Source organism: Ovis aries, chromosome 2 (assembly GCF_016772045.2).
Source record: "Ovis aries strain OAR_USU_Benz2616 breed Rambouillet chromosome 2, ARS-UI_Ramb_v3.0, whole genome shotgun sequence".
Taxonomy (NCBI): Eukaryota; Metazoa; Chordata; class Mammalia; order Artiodactyla; family Bovidae; genus Ovis; species Ovis aries.
This window is the reverse complement of record NC_056055.1, coordinates 140,398,787-140,417,546: the sequence shown is the minus strand read 5'-3', so window position 1 is coordinate 140,417,546 and position 18,760 is coordinate 140,398,787. Positions and strand designations below refer to the sequence as shown.

General features: G+C 38.6%; 1 protein-coding gene and 1 long non-coding RNA gene across 14 annotated transcripts in view; one reads left to right on the top strand and one right to left on the bottom strand.

Annotated features, from left to right (window-relative positions):
* Positions 1 to 18,760, bottom strand: part of ABCB11 (ATP binding cassette subfamily B member 11) — a 104,667-nt gene that overhangs the window by 43,241 nt on the left and 42,666 nt on the right. For all 13 annotated transcript variants that reach the window (XM_060409796.1, XM_060409794.1, XM_027964891.2 and 10 more), the window contains 4 exons: positions 9,218 to 9,331; positions 5,665 to 5,775; positions 2,949 to 3,074; positions 1,020 to 1,223 (listed from right to left, as the gene is read on the bottom strand). In XM_060409796.1, the coding sequence (XP_060265779.1) occupies positions 1,020 to 1,223; positions 2,949 to 3,074; positions 5,665 to 5,775; positions 9,218 to 9,331 (555 nt within the window). The remainder of the gene's footprint in view (positions 1 to 1,019; positions 1,224 to 2,948; positions 3,075 to 5,664; positions 5,776 to 9,217; positions 9,332 to 18,760) is intronic.
* LOC114113171 (uncharacterized) overlaps positions 9,450 to 18,760 on the top strand; it is a 31,558-nt gene continuing 22,247 nt past the window's right edge. The window contains exon 1 of the long non-coding RNA XR_003588206.3: positions 9,450 to 14,433. This is a non-coding gene — a long non-coding RNA (uncharacterized LOC114113171). The remainder of the gene's footprint in view (positions 14,434 to 18,760) is intronic.

Sequence of the window (18,760 nt, the reverse complement as noted above, 5' to 3'; positions counted from 1 at the left end):
TCTAGAGCACAGACTGTGGAACCAGGACCACCTTGGATGAGAACCTTGCCTTGAGCAAGTGATTTGACCTCTTGGAACCTCAATTCTCCATCTGTAGGTGGAGATAATAATATAGCTGCCTGACAGGATGATTAGGAGAGTTAAATGAACTAATAGATGTGAAGTGCTTAGAAAAGTGCCTGATATGTAGTAAGCACTGCTGCTGCTGCTAAGCCACTTCAGTCGTGTCCGACTCTGTGCGACCCCGTAGACGGCAGCCCACCAGGCTCCTCCGTCCCTGGGATTCTCCAGGCAAGAACACTGGAGTGGGTTGCCATTTCCTCCTCCAGTACATGAAAGCAAAAAGTGAAAGTGAAATCGCTCAGCTGTGTCCGACTCTTTGTGCCCCCATGGACTGTAGCCCACCAGGCTCCTCCTTCCATGGGATTTTCCAGGCAAGAGTACTGGAGTGGGTTGCCATTGCCTTCTCCGGTAGTGAGCACTATATATGTGTTAAATAGTAATAATAATTCTTCTTTGATTTAGCAGACCATTGGCCAAGAAATCCATACAAGTACAATACTGAGTTGGTTTTTTGTCATTGCTGTCATATAAAATGAAGATAAATGAGGAAATTTTGAGTATGTGAGACACAGCACTGAAGACACAGTATTAGCAGCCCAAACACCAGAAAATTTGAGAACAGTACCAGTTGCAGACATCAAAAGAGCATTGTGAAAGTTACTACCACACGACAAATTTATCATCTGCTTAGACAAATGTTTAAATAGGTGGAATAAGGAAACTGTTTCTATGTTAAAGCCAGCTTCTAAAAGAAGGTGCTGCCGTTTGGTAGATTTTAATGTATTAACCACAACATATTTTCAGACAAAGAGGGGAATTCAAAGTACATTTCCAGGCACAAAATGAAACCGTGACATTGATAATTTAGAATGCGAATGAAAAGCAATGCGTATTACTATGTAATTTTTTCCCTCTATGAATTCTGGGTCTCCGTCTGGAATGAGAGGCTGGGGTACCTGTGGCAGGTCCATGATGAAGTTGTAGGCATTGGCTTCCTTGGCTGCTCGGACTATATCTTCCATTGTTGCATCTTTTCTGCCATAGCGAATATTCTCTGCAATGGTGGTGGAAAACAGAACAGGCTCTTGCTCCACTATCCCAATCTGAGCTCTGAGCCACTGGATGTTAAGAGAGCGAATGTCGTGGCCATCCAAGGTCACCTAGAGAACAAAACTCACAACATCACTTCTCTTGGAATCCTTCAACATTCTGAATACTACTACTGTGCGGTACTTGATCTATGAGGAGAAAAAACGAGACCCACAAGACTGTGTAAAACAATTCCTCTTATAATGTATTTGTTAATATAAGGATGACAATATAAGCTGAAATCAAGTATAGCTGTAGGACAATTCATTGTAGAAACACAATTGATATAAAGGTTACTCGGTTTAACTCGATTGGCCCAAGAATAGAAAAAAGTTTTAATTTCTCAATGAAGAGTACAGTCAGTTATTCATCATATTTTAAATATTTCTATCTTTTGATTTGAAGCCAAAATGAACTTCAAAAGATACAAAGAAAATGACCAGTGGTCTCTATCTTGCATATATGTGTATGTTTTAGAACAAAATCTTACTTTCTGGCCTGATTCATCAAATGACACTCAGGTGTTCAAATGCAATTGAAACTATAAATGGGATAAGTAAATAAACATTACTATCAGCAAAAATATAAACATTTTATATAGAAAACATGATATCTATATATTCAGAGTATAATTATAGTGGTGTGTAGCAAAGAATACCCAATCAGAGAGTAAAGTGTCTGTGAAAGAAGAAAACCTCATCACATTTGACATGTCACTCTGACAGTACCTGCATTATATAGAGCTCATTGCATGGAAGAAGTCATTTAATATACAAATGATTCTATCTCAAGGCATCAAGGAGATATTAACAAGAATGATTACGAGGCAGAGTGAAAAGAGCATAGTCTTTGACATCCAACAGATCTGGGTTCAAATCTGGGGCAACTCTCAATTTCTCTGAGAGTTGCTTCCTCATTTGTAAAATGGGAATATTTATCTTTGGAAGTTGCTGTGAAAATAAGTAATGATCTCTATAAAGTATTTGACATATAATATGTGATAAATAGCAATTATTAATATTTTTTAAATTTCAGTCTATATTTACAGTCAGACAAACACAAGGAGAAAGAGACTAAGTAGTTTGCAAAAATAATGTCACTATTTTTAGACCTAACATCTCAGAGTAACAATCAAGAGCTGTTCTCTGTTAATTCCAGCCATGTAAGCTTTCTTATACTTAGTGTTTGGAGAACTTTAGGGAATAATAACAATTTTGTTATAATACAAAGAAAGAAATGGAAATTTTCCCTCACTGAAAAGGCAGCAATACCATTTTGAGTGTATTTGTACATTCAGTTACATCACTGAGCAGATGAACTGATTATTCATCAAACACAACTACAATGGAGAGAAATCGTCCATTTGGTTTAGTAAAAAAAAAAAAAAAAATCATTAAGTCAGACTTTGATCCCTGGGAAGATCCCACATACCGCAGGTTACAGCCAAAAAACCAAACCAAACAAATCATTAACTGAACTATGCAGATGTCAAAGTGCTGTCAGTGTTTGCTAGGTGTTTGTATTTGACCAATATATCACCATTTTCAATCTCCTATCCCCAGGCTCACTGATAGAGAATCTGTCTGCCAATGCAGGAGAGGCAGAAGACACAGGTTCCATCCCTGGGTCAGAAAGATCCTCTGGAGTAGGAAATGGCACCCCACTCCAATATTCTTGCCTCGGAAATTCCATGGGCAGAGGAGCCTGGCTAGTCCATGAGATTGCAAGGAGTTGGACACGACTGAGCATCCATGCACACATCCCCGTGTATTAAGAAGTTGCTGGAAGATACACACCATGCCTTCAGTGGGATCATAGAATCGCTGAATGAGCTGCAGTGCTGTGCTTTTCCCAGCTCCACTGGATCCTACCACAGCTGTCACTTCCCCTGATTTAATGACTGTGTTAAGTTTATTTAAAATCTGCAGAGAAAAGAAAAGATCATCATCAATTAGGCTACAAGTCAGAACACTTTGTTAGGACCCTGTGTATGTGTTTACTTATGCCCTCATAGCAACAGCCATTGATTTTCACTAATAACCAGAAAAATTAGTAAACAGTGCTAGGATGTGGTTTTAGCATTTAGCACACTACCAATAGCCATAGCCAACAAATAAAATGACGTGTGGTAACACTGTTGAAGTAAATAAGCCAGGCCAACTTCGAAAACTATGTCCCAAAATCCAATTTAAAACATTGCTGACATGCCAGGTTACCTCAAGGAGACTGTCCCAATTAGCTTAGGAGAGAAAGTCACTTAGCAGTAGAAGACTTTGTTAAAGTCTTTGTTAAAGACTACTGGCATTGAGAATAGAAGATAAAACAGAAATCAAATAAATGTATTTCAGTTCAACTGGTATTTGTTGAACAGCTGTCTCTGAACAGATATTATTATAAAGTTAGTTTTTAGCCATTTATTCAAAAATATTTACTGAGTAAGTACTACCTTGTTATTTATATTTCACTAGGCACTTTTACATTTAACGTTTATATGTGTATGTGTGTTATAATCAAGAATATACTTCAGAAATATCAGAATATACATGTACCTATCTTATATACATATATAAGTAAGGAGATCCCACCAGTCCACTCTGAAGGAGACCAGCCCTGGGTGTTCTTTAGAAGGAATGATGCTAAAGCTGAAGCTCCAGTACTTTGGCCACCTCATGCGAAGAGTTGACTCATTGGAAAAGACTCTGATGCTGGGAGGGATTGGGGGCAGGAGGAGAAGGGGACGACAGAGGATGAGATGGCTGGATGGCATCACGGACTCGATGGACGTGAGTCTGAGTGAACTCCAGGAGTTGGTGATGGACAGGGAGGCCTGGCGTGCTGCGATTCATGGGGTCGCAAAGAGTCGGACACGACTGAGCGACTGAACCGAACTGAACTGAAGTATGTATGTATGATGTATATTTATTTCTATGTGTATATATATAAATTTACTTATGTTACAACTATGTAGTATTAAAATTAAGTTGCATTTCCATGACCTCTGTGGGGATAATAGAAATATTAAGGAAGGGTAGCTAACTATGGAAAACAGTCAAAGTTTCCTCAAAATATTAAAAATGGAACTGCCAAATGATCCCGAAATTTCACTTCTGTGTATTTATCAGAAAAAAAACCAGAAACATTAATTTGAAAAGATACATGCATACCAGTGTTCCTTGCAGTATTATTTACAATAGCCAAGATATGGAAGCAATCTAAATAGATCAATGGATGAATGAGTAAATAAAATGTGGTGTATATATATATATATATATATATATATACATCTTCTATACTCATTTATCTATTGATGAATATATATACATGTATATATATGCATATGTATACTCACATATACACAAAGGAGTTTACTCATACATAAAAAATTAAATATTGGTTTTTGTGACAACATGGATGAATCTAAAAAGTATTATGCTAAGTGAAATATCAGACAGAGAAGGACAAATACTGTATGATCTCACTTATATGTAGAATCTAAAAAATAAAATAAGCAAACGAGCAAAACAAAATGAAAACAGACTCAGAGATACAGAGAACAAATGAGTGATTGCCAGAGGGGGAAATATGTGAGGGGGTTAAGGAGGTAGAAGCCTGAAGTTATAAAATAAATAAGGCACGTGGGCATAATATACAGTATAAGGAATATGGTCAATAATATTGTAATGATTCTGGATAGGGGCAGATGATAGCTAGACTTACCACAGTGATCATTTCATAATGTATGCAAATATCTAATTGCTATGTAGTACAGCTGAAAGCACAATATTTTGCATCAATTATTTTTCAATTAAAAGTAAATAAATGAAAAGAAAGGGTAGCTAAAGATACTCTGTTAAAAATGAGGAATAAGTCTCCTTTCCTTCCAAAGCCAGTTCTTTTAGAGAAGTAGATTCTAAGTTTCCTGTAGGGTAAATTGCCTTTAAAGACACTTGCTCAGTAGGTGTGGGAACAGTGTAAATTTTCGTCACCTTGTGCCCAGAACAATTGCATAGTATAAGACAGTGATTATAAGATTACAAAATTACCTTTCCTCTAAGGACTGATCTAATGATCCTTGTAAACATGGATAGGAAGTAAAAAATTTCAGAGAGCAGCTTTCCTTTGCCACTTCATATCCCACCCATGCAGGGTTCTACCTTCTGCAGCCTCTAAAGAGATACTTGGCACAGCTGTCCTGGATTGTTCTGATTGCCTTGCAGTTTGTTTAGCTTGCTCTCACAGTGACAGGACCTGCCACTCATTTCAACAGAGTGTCACTCAGTTGACTTAACCTGACTGTGCTACCAAACTGTTCCTACCAAAGAGATTTGTATATTATTATCAGCACAAGGAATGTGGTTAGTGGCCTAAGGAACAAGACCTGAGGACACTTCCAGAGAAACATGCCTCTGTGCCTTTTTCCTGGAAAATGAGTCATGCTTCAGAAAAACAAATAATTTGTGGCTCTGGAAATGAATCATCAAAGAAGAAAACTGGAAAAAGATTGGCACGTACCTTCACCTCTGGTCTGGAAGGATAGTGGAAGGTCACATTATGGAATTCAATTTCACCCTTAATTCGATCCAGCTTGTAACCATCTTCTGACATACAGTCAATGAGGGGTTTCTGAAGTGGAATGTAAAAGGGATATAGCAATAGCATGTATAACATGCATTTACTGTCCATCTCAGTTTGAATTTATTCATAACACAGAACAGTAATCAGGCTAAACATTGCCAAAGATAAGCTGCTCCTACATTAAATTGTATTAATAATAGTAATAATATTCACTAACACTTATTGGGAAATTAATGTTGAGATGTTTACTGTGTAATTACTATTGTATATAACTGTATTAAAATATATTATATATTATGTATATTATGTAGATTTATATATAACCAAATTTACATAAATAATGTATAATTAATTATAATTAAAACTGCCAATGATCATATAATTGGTATAAAACATTATCACATTAACTTAATTTAATTAGTATTTACTTTATATTACTATGATATATTTTATATAGTGAAAATATCACAATATAATATATGGTATTAATCTGTTATTAATATATTGGTTTATAATATATTGATATTATTATGGAGTATTATAATATTGAGATACCCCAAAAGACAGTCTACAGGAGTTTTAATGTTTTTTCTTTTATGTGATTGTCACCATTACCTAACTTGACAGATGATACACATTTGTTCACTGAGGAAGTAGAGGAGTCTCAAGTGGTCAAGACCCAGTAGCACCCTACATTTGACTATTGTAGATGATGACTGACACTGACTGTTCTCAAGCGGTGTCCCCAAATGCCACCAACTTTTAACTGACATGCTGACTTTCACCTCCATGCTAGTAGTGAGCCTAATTCAGACCTTAACCATGGTGGATAATCAGGCCAGAGTGAGGGTTATCTCCTGCTACCAGAACACTCAGGGTCAACTTCTTTCTTCTCTTACCCTCGTGAGAGAAACTCATCATCCTATCTCTTTCTGGAACTACAGTGTCATCTATTTCTCCTTCTTTATTCTCTAGTAAACTAATAATTTTTAAATGCCTTAATTTTTTGTAATAGTTTCAAGGGACTTTTAGACACCTCTTATTTGAGCATACAACAAAGCCAAGAATGAGGTAGCATTTGGATTGCTCTACAAGGTTTTCAACTATCTTTCTATAGCCCAATAAATGAAACCCCAAAATATACGACAGATAAAGTGATGGATAGTTTCCTCCAGCAGATTCTAATCTCACCAGCACTGACAATGTAGGGACCCACAATGCACGTCTGGATTTCCAGGGCTTCTGGCTCAGTCCTGAGCGTCTTCTCAGAGAAGATGTTCTTGGATTTTGATCTTTCTATCTTGACGTCCAGTGTGCTCCAATAGATTAATCAGGGAAATCTTAGCTAGGCTACCAGGGTCAAAGCCTGTAGACTTTCTGTCACATTTAGAAGTTAATCCAATGTTATGAACTGGGTCTTAAAGTCCTGTACGATCTGGCTGCTTCCCATCTCTCCATCTTCTTTCTTGCTCACTCTGTTCAGTTACACTGACTTTGTTTTAGTTCCTTGCACTCACCAAGCCCTTTTCCAACCTGGAGATCTCTCCCATGAATACGCTCCCTGCTCTTACCTCCCAGGCATCACTCCTCTCCCAAGTACTTTTTTGCATGGCTCACTCACCTGCTTTGGTTCTCAGTTCATAACTGGTGTCACTGTCACTCAATATAAAGTCTCCTTCCCCTACCCCAACTGCTATCGCAGTGACCTGTTTTATTTCCCTTACTGTCTTGCTGCTGCTTCTTAGTCGCTCAGTTGCATCCAACTCTTTGCAACCACATGGACTGTTGCCCGCCAGGCTCTTCTATCCATGGAATTCTCCAGGCAAGAATACTGGCGTGGGTTGCCATGCCCTCCTACAGAGGATCTTCCCAACCCAGGATTGAACCAGGTCTCCCAAATTGCAGGCGGATTCTTTACCATCTGAGGCACCATTGTACTTATCACTGTCTAATATTGTCCTATCTTTGGATATGCCAATGCCTATTTCCCATATGATATGAGAGGAGGGGCCTTATTTGCTGTATTTCACTCTTGCACTCCCATCTCATACTGCGGTCTGGCTCATGATAGGACTTATTAAGTATTGCTAAATTAAGGGCATTGTGATAGTTCCTCATATTTTTTAACACTGAGGATAAATTCCTCATGAGTTCATTTCTCTCCCCACCCTCAACTTGCTAATGGCCTCTGCCGGGAGCCAGCACGAGGAGTCCTGCCTGTGGCAAAGGTCATGAGGTTAAGGGGCCCGACAGGCAAAGGCGAGTTGGGCCTTAAGGGAGCCTCGCTGGATCTGCTCATGCATCTGCCCCTAAACCAGAGTCTGCCCGCTTTACTGTGTTATGCTTTCCACCTACTCTTCTGACATTAACAGGGGGCTGTCCCCGCACCACCTTTTTCTGGAAAAAGTTAATTTAGAGCTTTTAGATAATAAGTCTCCTGGGCATAATAAGAGTGTTTCAATCCAAAAACCCCTCTGATGGCTTTCTAGCCTGCCTGCCAGACTCTTAACAGCTGCGCACGTGATTGTTTGCAGCCTCCTGACCACGAGAGGCACAGAAAGCTTAAAACATCCTAGGAATGTAGGGGCTTCCGAGGAGTCAAAATCATTAGAATAGGGCTGATTAAGGGTTTCATTTGTTGAGCCAATACTTGCTGCCAAATTTTCATTTGTTGATATAGTTGGCATGTAGAAAAAACAGGTAGTAGCCCTGGTATTAGCAACATTAGATCTTTGAGTTAAGTACTTTCTTTGTTATAACCCACTGCACCTTTGTTCTACAGGAATATAACTTTATTTAGGACTTTGGGGGTGATGCAGATTAAAGAAAAAACACTTCAAGGGAAAAAGAGTTTTCTGGTTGATAGACATTTATCTAGGAAAAGAGCCATAAAAATGTTAACAGGCCCCCTGGTCAGAAGATGATGTAAAACCACCTAAGACCTTTTGTATATGTGAAGGTATGCAAAAAGAAAGCCTGGTCTCAATAAGGGTCAGGACTGCTGCCCCTGCATAACTCTGCATATTCCATTATTTCTTTATGTACAACTTGGGGTATATAAGCTGCTTTTGAAAATAAAGTTGTGGGTCTGGCACCGATGCTTGGCTCCCCCATGTCGTTCTTTTCTCCCTTTTCTGGCTGAATTCCCATCTGGAGCGTGGAGGCTCACTGTGTCTACTTATTTGCCCTGGCTTCTAAGACCCACGCGAGAGGGAGCCCAAGGCAGGGCACCCTCCACTATTCAAGTGGGCGCTGGTAGCCTACGTAGATGTTGCAAACTCCTTGTCTCGGAGTTTTATTGGTTTCCCATGTAAACCAAGTTATTCAGCCTCTTTTCTCCACTAATTTTCCTACTACACTATTCTTTCCTAATCTCTCCTTATATTTCTAAATAAATAAATCTCTCCTCACTGACACCATCTCCCCTTCGAATTCCTTGGATCCACTGGGGCTGCACCCCGGCAGGCCTCTACTTTTGGCTTTTACATACCCGGTCTATTGTCTCAAAGATGCTGGCGGCTGCAGCACGCCCAGCTGCAAAGGCTTCCAAACAGGAAGAGGCATTGCCAAGATTTAAAGCTCCTACTATGACACTGAGGAAAATCTGAAATAAAAAGAAAGAAACATAGTTTTCATCAGTTTGTAAATAGTGTTCATTGTCATTTGGGCTATCCATGTAAAGTCAAAATTTTCTCAGAAATATTCTTTCATGGGAGTTTTTTTTTTTTTTTTAATTTTTATGGCTGTGAACAGACCACCTTAGGTCTTTGTTGGTCAGAGACATGTAGACCTTAACACTTGGTCCTCTCCATAGGACAGCTCACAACATAGCTTTTTTAAAAATGTATTTATTTTAATTAATTTATTTTTTGTTGCACTTGGTCTTCATTGCTGCATGCAGGCTTTCTCTAGATGTGTCTCTTAATTTGACATGCAGGCTTCTTGTTGCAGCAGCTTCTCTTGTGGCGCAGAGGCTTTAGCTGTGAGGGCTCAGTAGTTGCAGCTCCCGGGCTCTAGAGCGTGGGCTGGTAGTTGTGGTGCATGGGCTTAGCTGCTCCTCAACATGCGGAATCTTTCTGGACCAGGGAGCAAACCAATGTCCCCTACATTGGCAGGTGGATTCCTACTCATTGCACCACCAGGGAAGTTCCTTCTGTGGGAGTCTGAAGCTAAATAACTCTTTGGAAACACTTGGGATATCTTTTGTACTATAAAGTATAGCCAATTTTTCTACTGTTATGATTTAAAAGAATACATTATTTTTTATTGAACATCACTATTCTACAAAGAATAACATGCTTTTAGGTCAGAAGAGGTGTAAGTAAGGCAGCATATAGACACTGAGTGGGTTAGAGTCATGACACAAGAATTTGACTCATTATATAAATAGTCTTACAATGGTTTTCTGATGAAAGGGTTGCTGAAACAATAGAGACACTATTATTAGCTTGAATATCCTAGTGTTTGTTACGTGCAATGTGTGCTTCCTGCTACTGCTATATTCCTGCTACTAGTGAACTAATTTTTAGGATAACTACTGCTATACCTGGTTTCCTAGGTGATGCTAGTGGTAAAAAACCCACCCGCCAATGCAGGTAGACGTAAGAGACGAGGGTTTGATCCCTAGGTTGGGAAGATCCCATGGAGGAGGACTCTAGTATTCTTGCCTGGAGAATTCCATGGACACAGGATCCTGGCAGACTGCAGTCCATAGGGTCGCAAAGGGTTGGACATGACTGAAGCTACTTAGCACTCACGCATGCACAGTTATACCGCTACCACCAGTAATAATATCAATAATAATAAGGTATGTTTCTAAGTGCTTTACTTGTAATATTTCATTTAATCCTTAAAATAATAAAGAAGACAGAGGTGTACAGAGGCTGCCTAACTTTCTTAATGTCTCAATGTATATTAAGTGGTAGAGCACTATTTGAATAAAGGGCTTCCCTGATAGTTCAGTTGGTTAGGAATCTGCCTGCAATGCAGGAGACCCCAGTTCAATTCCTGGGTTGGAAAGATTCCCTGGAGAAGGGAAAGGCTACCAACTCTAGTATTCTGGCCTGGAGAATTCCATGGACTATACAGTCCATGGGGTCACAAAAGTCAGACATGACTGAGTGACTTTCACTTTTTCCATTCACGTTTTGTCCAGCTCTCAGGCTCATCTGCTGCTACTGCACACGAGTGGAGTAGCCAGCTTCCTGCGTAGAGCTGGGGAAGACGTCCTTTGACTCATAAACCTGGCCATCTCTCTAAGTTAGGGGAAGGCTACCTGATCACGATCAGTTGTTCCTAGCCAACAGCACTGTTTTCATCAGTGCTGTTTGTAAAGGAAGAGCCAATTCCTCATGCTGGCCTCTAGGATGAGCACAGGATTCTTTCTCTCTACCCTTTCAACCAAAGAATGATGGTTTGTCGCGTGACTCACATGGAGGCTGTTTCCTCGGTCGCCATCTATTGAGGATTGGAGTTATTTCCTGAGCTAAAATAAAGGTTGACTCCTGCTTGAATGTAGTCTTTTTCAGGTAATAAAGTGATCCTAATCTGTGGTAGTTCCATAGCTGGATTCTTTCCATGGATTATACCACATCAGAACAAAATGCCCCAAAATTCTTCCCCATTCTCTTTTTCCCTTATGGCCAGGCAATGGGGCTTCTCAGAGCCTGTCAGCCATCTCCTCCCTCTCCAATATCCTCTCTATTCTATACATCATGATGCTGTGGGCCAGCTTCTTGACTTCTTCCTGAATCCCCTAGGCTATGCATGGAGACAAACATTCTCTCTTCATCTGTTCTCCATCTGTCCATCTGTCCTTTCCCTTAATTATGGCAGGTATTCCTCCCATGGGCAGATTACTTAATCTCTCAAGCCCTGATTTCATTATTGATAACATGGGGGAAGTGACTGCATATACATCAAGGAGTTTTTACAGGGATTAAATGATAATGTGTGTAGAGATGATTAAAGACAGCTATGGAAATAATAGTGATGACGGTGATGAAAGAAGTGAGATTCCACATAGGAAGTGATAAGATGAGCAGACAGAACAGTACTTGTTCTTGGTTTAATTGTCCACATGTCCTAGTTCAAGAGTTGGTAAACATTTTCCATAAAGGACCTGTTAGTAAAGATTTTAGGCTTTTCAGGCCATATGGGCTGAAGCAGTTATTCAACTTAATTCCTCCACTATGTAGGACAAAAGCAATCATAGACAGTAGGAAAAAAGTGACGGTGCCTATGTTCCAATAAAATGTCATTTACGAAAACAGGCCACAGTCTCGATTTGATTTGTGGACCATTGTTTGCTGACCCTTGGTCTAGACCAATTCACTAGTGGCCTAAACTGAAGTTTGAAGTTAAACCCTTGATCAGCCTGGTTTTTGCAAGCATTACCTGAAATGAATATCTCTCTTAGGGTTCTTAGGTGAAGAGTGAGTGAGACAGACAGAAAGAAAAAGTGTTAGTTGCTCAGTTGTGTCTGACTCTTACCCCCCGCCCCCTCCGCCCACCACCAGGCTCCTCTGTCCATGGAATTCTCCAGATGAGAATACTGGAGCGGGTTGCCACTCCCTTCTCCAGGGGATCCTCCCAGCCCAGGGATCTGGTCTGGGTCTCCTGCATTGCAAGCACTAATACCATTGCAGGAGCTAGCACATCTCCTGGGACAGCATCATCTCTCATTCCAAATATTACACTCTTGAGCCCTGTAAACATCAGTGTGGGAAGAAGGTGGGCGAAAGAAGCCTCTGAGAAACAGTGTACCTGTGGGTGTGCTATGCTGGAGAGGGGATCTGTGCACAGAAAGCAAACTTGTGGTTACCAAAGGAGAGGGGAGTAGGGGAGGGATGAATTGGGAGTTGGGACTAGCAGATGCAAACTATGATATATGGAATGATAAACAACAAGGACCTACACAGGGAACTATCAATGTATTCAATATCTTATAATAACCTATAGCGGAAAAGAATCTGAAAAAGAATATATATATATATGTATAACTGAATCACTTTCCTATACACCTGAAACTAACACAACATGGTAAATCAACTGTACTTCAATTAAATAAATAAAATGAAATCTGTGGCCCTTTGAAAGAGATTTAGGAACAGGAAAACAGTGCTTAATGGGTTGGGTCCCAGAATCACAGAAATCTGGGCTCAAATCCCACCCTCTGCTACTTGGCATATAATTCTCACCTCGTGGCTCCATCTCATTTTTAAGTGGTGGCATAATGGCATCAGTTACAGAATTAAGTTGTGACTATTACACATGGTAATTATATTAAATACTTTACTCAGTGCTTGACACCTTGTATACACTAAAGAATGCTCCTCTCTATTACTGCTGTTACTTTTTCATTACCGAGTCCTGAAACTTAAAAGGGGCATGAAAGAGCAGACTTCAGCACCATTTAGTTCCCTTTTATCTTTTTTGTTAATAGATCACAGAGTGTAGTTTTTGTCCATGTACAAGTGATACTAATTACAGCCATTTATGTGAACTACTTACCATTTAGGCCCAATTACCATGCAGCCAATAATGATTTTGTGCATCACAAAATGTGTTAGATTAACCTAATTGTTAATTAGTTTAGTGGATTAAAAACACTCAGCTCATGCAAACTCAGCCTTAATAGTTCACAGCTCAGAGCATGGCCAGTAAAGCGCATGCACACGCAAGAGAAAGAAAGAGGAAGAACCAGAAAGGGAGTGCTTACCAACAGTTATATTGGTAAAGAATGTCTCTCCTCTTCCCAGAGAAAAATTTCTTAAGATATAAATGGTGGCTTATAAGGAGTAAGAGGTGAGGTTAGTAATTGATGATTGAAAGTTAGAGACATATTACATATCATGTCTGCACATAGTAAGTCCTCAAGAAGTATCAGTTGACAGAAGGAATTCTTTATAGAAGGTATACAGTAGCCTATAATCTGGGCAGGAAACTTGAAGGTGAAAACTTGTTAAATGATTTAAACAAGGTTGCCATTAGACTGAGGTAGCCTTAATGCCTTAGCAGATTATGTAAGCCACCAAAACCTAACCTTGAATGCCTCAAGGCTAAGAAATCAAAACCTAACTACAAAGCTAAATCACAAACAGCCAAAGAGGCTTTCCAAAATAAGGCAACTACCTCCCGGAGTTAGGTAAAATTAATGTCCATTGAGCTGGTGATGCTATCTAGCCACCTGGTACGCTGCAGTCCGTGGGGTCACAAAGAGTAGGACATAGCTTAGCAACTAAAACAACAACAAAATAAGGCAATTACATAAGCTACAGCCAGCCAAATAATTTCCTGGCTTTGCTTCCGCCTCTTCTCTTCTCTGTTTAAGTCTTTTCCCTAACTTCTATTAATAGAACCTCTCTAGCTACTCCTAGTTTGATATGCCCAACTGGACTTACTTTTTGCTCAAATAAACTCCTAAAAGTTTTAATATGCCTGAATTTATCTTTTAACAAAACCATAAAATTGGGTCATTTCTAGAGAGATTCACCAAGGATTCTTTTTTTTTTAATCCAACGGTTCCAACCAGAATTGTATCTTTTCAATTTACCATTTTCTCATTATTCCCTCTGAAACTGTTATTTGTGAACACTTCTCTCCTCTACTCAAAGTCAAGGAATCATAAGAAGAATGTCTTTTCTCAATGAATGCCTTTCTGCAGAATGAGAAGATACAAGCTGCTGAGACTGAAGTCAACTACAGGTATTTCTGGTTTGGTAAAGTTGGAAGTTCTTAAGAGTCATTAGGTTAATAAAGAAAAAGACTTTACAGTCAGATTTTAGACCTGCAGTAGTTTCACTGGCTTTTCAAATGTGCAAAGCTGTATTAAAGTTATTAAGTAAGTGCTTAAATTATAATAATAGTAACACTTTCCATCTATGCTATCCCTTTCAGGTTTACAAAACATTTTAAACAGGATTCATCATATTTAATTTTTTAAAACAAAGTTCAAGTGACACCAACTGTTTATCTTTAAAAGGAAAACTAAAATTTATGAAGTCATTCTTTTTCTTTTCTTTTTTTTTTGATATTTACTTTTATATATATATTTTTAATCTTTAATTCTTACATGCGTTCCCAAACATGAACCCCCCTCCCACCTCCCTCCCCATAACATCTCTCTGGGTCGTCCCCATGCACCAGCCCCAAGCATGCTGCATCCTACGTCAGACATAGACTGGCGATTCAATTCTTACATGATAGTATACATGTTAGAATGCCATTCTCCCAAATCATCCCACCCTCTCCCTCTCCCTCTGAGTCCGAAAGTCCATTATACACATCTGTGTCTCTTTCCCGGTCTTGAATACAGGGTCGTCATTGCCATCTTCCTAAATTCCATATATATGTGTTAGTATACTGTATTGGTGTTTTTCTTTCTGGCTTACTTCACCCTGTATAATTGGCTCCAGTTTCATCCATCTCATCAGAACTGATTCAAATGAATTCTTTTTTATGGCTGAGTAATACTCCACTGTGTATATGTACCACAGCTTTCTTATCCATTCATCTGCTGATGGACATCTAGGTTGTTTCCATGTCCTGGCTATTATAAACAGTGCTGTGATGAACATTGGGGTACATGTGTCTCTTTCAATTCTGGTTTCCTCGGTGTGTTTTCCCAGCAGTGGGATTGCTGGGTCATAAGGTAGTTCTATTTGCAATTTTTTAAGGAATCTCCACACTGTTCTCCATAGTGGCTGTACTAGTTTGCATTCCCACCAACAGTGTAGGAGGGTTCCCTTTTCTCCATACCCTCTCCAGCATTTATTGCTTGCAGATTTTTGGATCGCAGCCATTCTGACTGGTGTGAAGTGGTACCTCATTGTGGTTTTGATTTGCATTTCTCTAATAATGAGTGATGTTGAGCATCTTTTCATGTGTTTGTTAGCCATCCGTATGTCTTCTTTGGAGAAATGTCTATTTAGTTCTTTGGCCCATTTTTTGATTGGGTCGTTTATTTTTCTGGAATTGAGCTGGATAAGTTGCTTGTATATTTTTGAGATTAGCTGTTTGTCAGTTGCTTCATTTGCTATTATTTTCTCCCATTCAGAAGGCTGTCTTTTCACCTTGCTTATATTTTCTTTTGTTGTGCAGAAGCTTTTAATTTTAATTAGATCCCATTTGTTTATTTTTGCTTTTATTTCCAGAATTCTGGGAGGTGGATCATAGAGGATCCTGCTGTGATTTATGTCTGAGAGTGTTTTGCCTATGTTCTCCTCTAGGAGTTTTATAGTTTCTGATCTTACATTTAGATCTTTAATCCATTTTGAGTTTATTTTTGTGTGCGGTGTTAGGAAGTGATCTAGTTTCATTCTTTTACAAGTGGTTGACCCGTTTTCCCAGCACCACTTGTTAAAGAGATTGTCTTTACTCCATTGTATATTCTTGCCTCCTTTGTCAAAGATAAGGTGTCCATATGTGTGTGGATTTATCTCTGGGCTTTCTATTTTGTTCCATTGATCTATATGTCTGTCTTTGTGCCAGTACCATACTGTCTTGATGACTGTGGCTTTGTAGTAGAGCCTGAAGTCAGGCAAGTTAATTCCTCCAGTTCCATTCTTCTTTCTCAAGATTGCTTTGGCTATTTGAGGTTTTTTGTATTTCCATACAAATCTTGAAATTATTTGTTCTAGTTCTGTGAAAAATGTGGCTGGTAGCTTGATAGGGATTGCATTGAATTTGTAAATTGCTTTGGGTAGTATACTCATTTTCACTATATTGATTCTTCCGATCCATGAGCATGGTATATTTCTCCATCTATTAGTGTCCTCTTTGATTTCTTTCATCAGTGTTTTATAGTTTTCTATATATAGGTCTTTAGTTTCTTTAGGTAGATATATTCCTAAGTATTTTATTCTTTTCGTTGCAATGGTGAATGGAATTGTTTCCTTAATTTCTTTTTCTACTTTCTCATTATTCGTGTATAGGAATGCAAGGGATTTCTGTATGTTGATTTTATATCCTGCAACTTTACTATATTCATTGATGAGCTCTAGTAATTTTCTGGTGGAGTCTTTAGGGTTTTCCATGTAGAGGATCATGTCATCTGCAAACAGTGAGAGTTTTACTTCTTCTTTTCCAATTTGGATTCCTTTTATTTCTTTTTCTGCTCTGATTGCTGTGGCCAAAACTTCCAGAACTATGTTGAATAGTAGCGGTGAAAGTGGACACCCTTGTCTTGTTCCTGACTTTAGGGGAAATGCTTTCAATTTTTCACCATTGAGGATAATGTTTGCTGTGGGTTTGTCATAGATAGCTTTTATTATGTTGAGGTATGTTCCTTCTATTCCTGCTTTCTGGAGAGTTTTTATCATAAATAGATGTTGAATTTTGTCAAAGACCTTCTCTGCATCTATTGAGATAATCATATGGTTTTTATTTTTCAGTTTGTTAATGTGGTGAATTACATTGATTGATTTGCGGATATTGAAGAATCCTCGCATCCCTGGGATAAAGCCCACTTGGTCATGGTGTATGATCTTTTTAATGTGTTGTTGGATTCTGATTGCTAGAATTTTGTTGAGGATTTTTGCATCTATGTTCATCAGTGATATTGGCCTGTAGTTTTCTTTTTTGTGACATCTTTGTCAGGTTTTGGTATTAGGGTGATGGTGGCCTCATAGAATGAGTTTGGAAGTTTACCTTCCTCTGCAATTTTCTGGAAGAGTTTGAGGAGGATAGGTGTTAGCTCTTCTCGAAATTTTTGGTAGAATTCAGCTGTGAAGCCGTCTGGACCTGGGCTTTTGTTTGCTGGAAGATTTCTGATTACAGTTTCAATTTCCGTGCTTGTGATGGGTCTGTTAAGATTTTCTAATTCTTCCTGGTTCAGTTTTGGAAAATTATACTTTTCTAAGAATTTGTCCATTTCTTCCACGTTGTCCATTTTATTGGCATACAACTGCTGATAGTAGTCTCTTATGATCCTTTGTATTTCTGTGTTGTCTGTTGTGATCTCTCCATTTTCATTTCTAATTTTATTGATTTGATTTTTCTCTCTTTGCTTCTTGATGAGTCTGGCTAATGGTTTGTCAATTTTATTTATCCTTTCAAAGAACCAGCTTTTGGCTTTGTTGATTTTTGCTATGGTCTCTTTTGTTTCTTTTGCATTTATTTCTGCCCTAATTTTTAAGATTTCTTTCCTTCTACTAACTCTGGGGTTCTCCAACTCTTCCTTTTCTAGTTGCTTTAGTTGTAGAGTTAGGTTATTTATTTGACTTTTTCTTGTTTCTTGAGGTATGCCTGTATTGCTATGAACTTTCCTCTTAGCACTGCTTTTATAGTGTCCCACAGGTTTTGGGTTGTTGTGTTTTCATTTTCATTAGTTTCTATGCATATTTTGATTTCTTTTTTATTTCTTCTGTGATTTGTTGGTTATTCAGAAGTGTGTTGTTCATCCTCCATATGTTGGAATTTTTAATAGTTTTTCTCCTGTAATTGAGATCTAATCTTAATGCATTATGGTCAGAAAAGATGCTTGGAATGATTTCGATTTTTTTGAATTTTTCAAGTTTAGATTTATGGCCCAGGATGTGATCTATCCTGGAGAAGGTTCCATGAGCACTTGAGAAAAAGGTGAAATTCATTGTTTTGGGGTGAAATGTCCTATAGATATCAATTAGGTCTAACTGATCTAATGTATCATTTAAAGTTTGCGTTTCTTTGTTAATTTTCTGTTTAGTTGATCTGTCCATAGGTGTGAGTGGGGTATTAAAGTCTCCCACTATTATTGTGTTATTGTTGATTTCCCCTTTCATACTTGTTAGCATTTGTCTTACATATTGCGGTGCTCCTATATTTGGTGCATATATATTTATAATTGTTATATCTTCTTCTTGGATTGTTCCTTTGATCATTATGTAGTGGCCTTCTTTGTCTCTTTTCACAGCCTTTGTTTTAAAGTCTATTTTATCGGATATGAGTATTGCCACTCCTGCTTTCTTTTGGTCTTTATTTGAGCGGTATATCTTTTTCCAGCCCTTCACTTTCAGTCTGTATGTGTCCCTTGTTTTGAGGTGGGTCTCTTGTA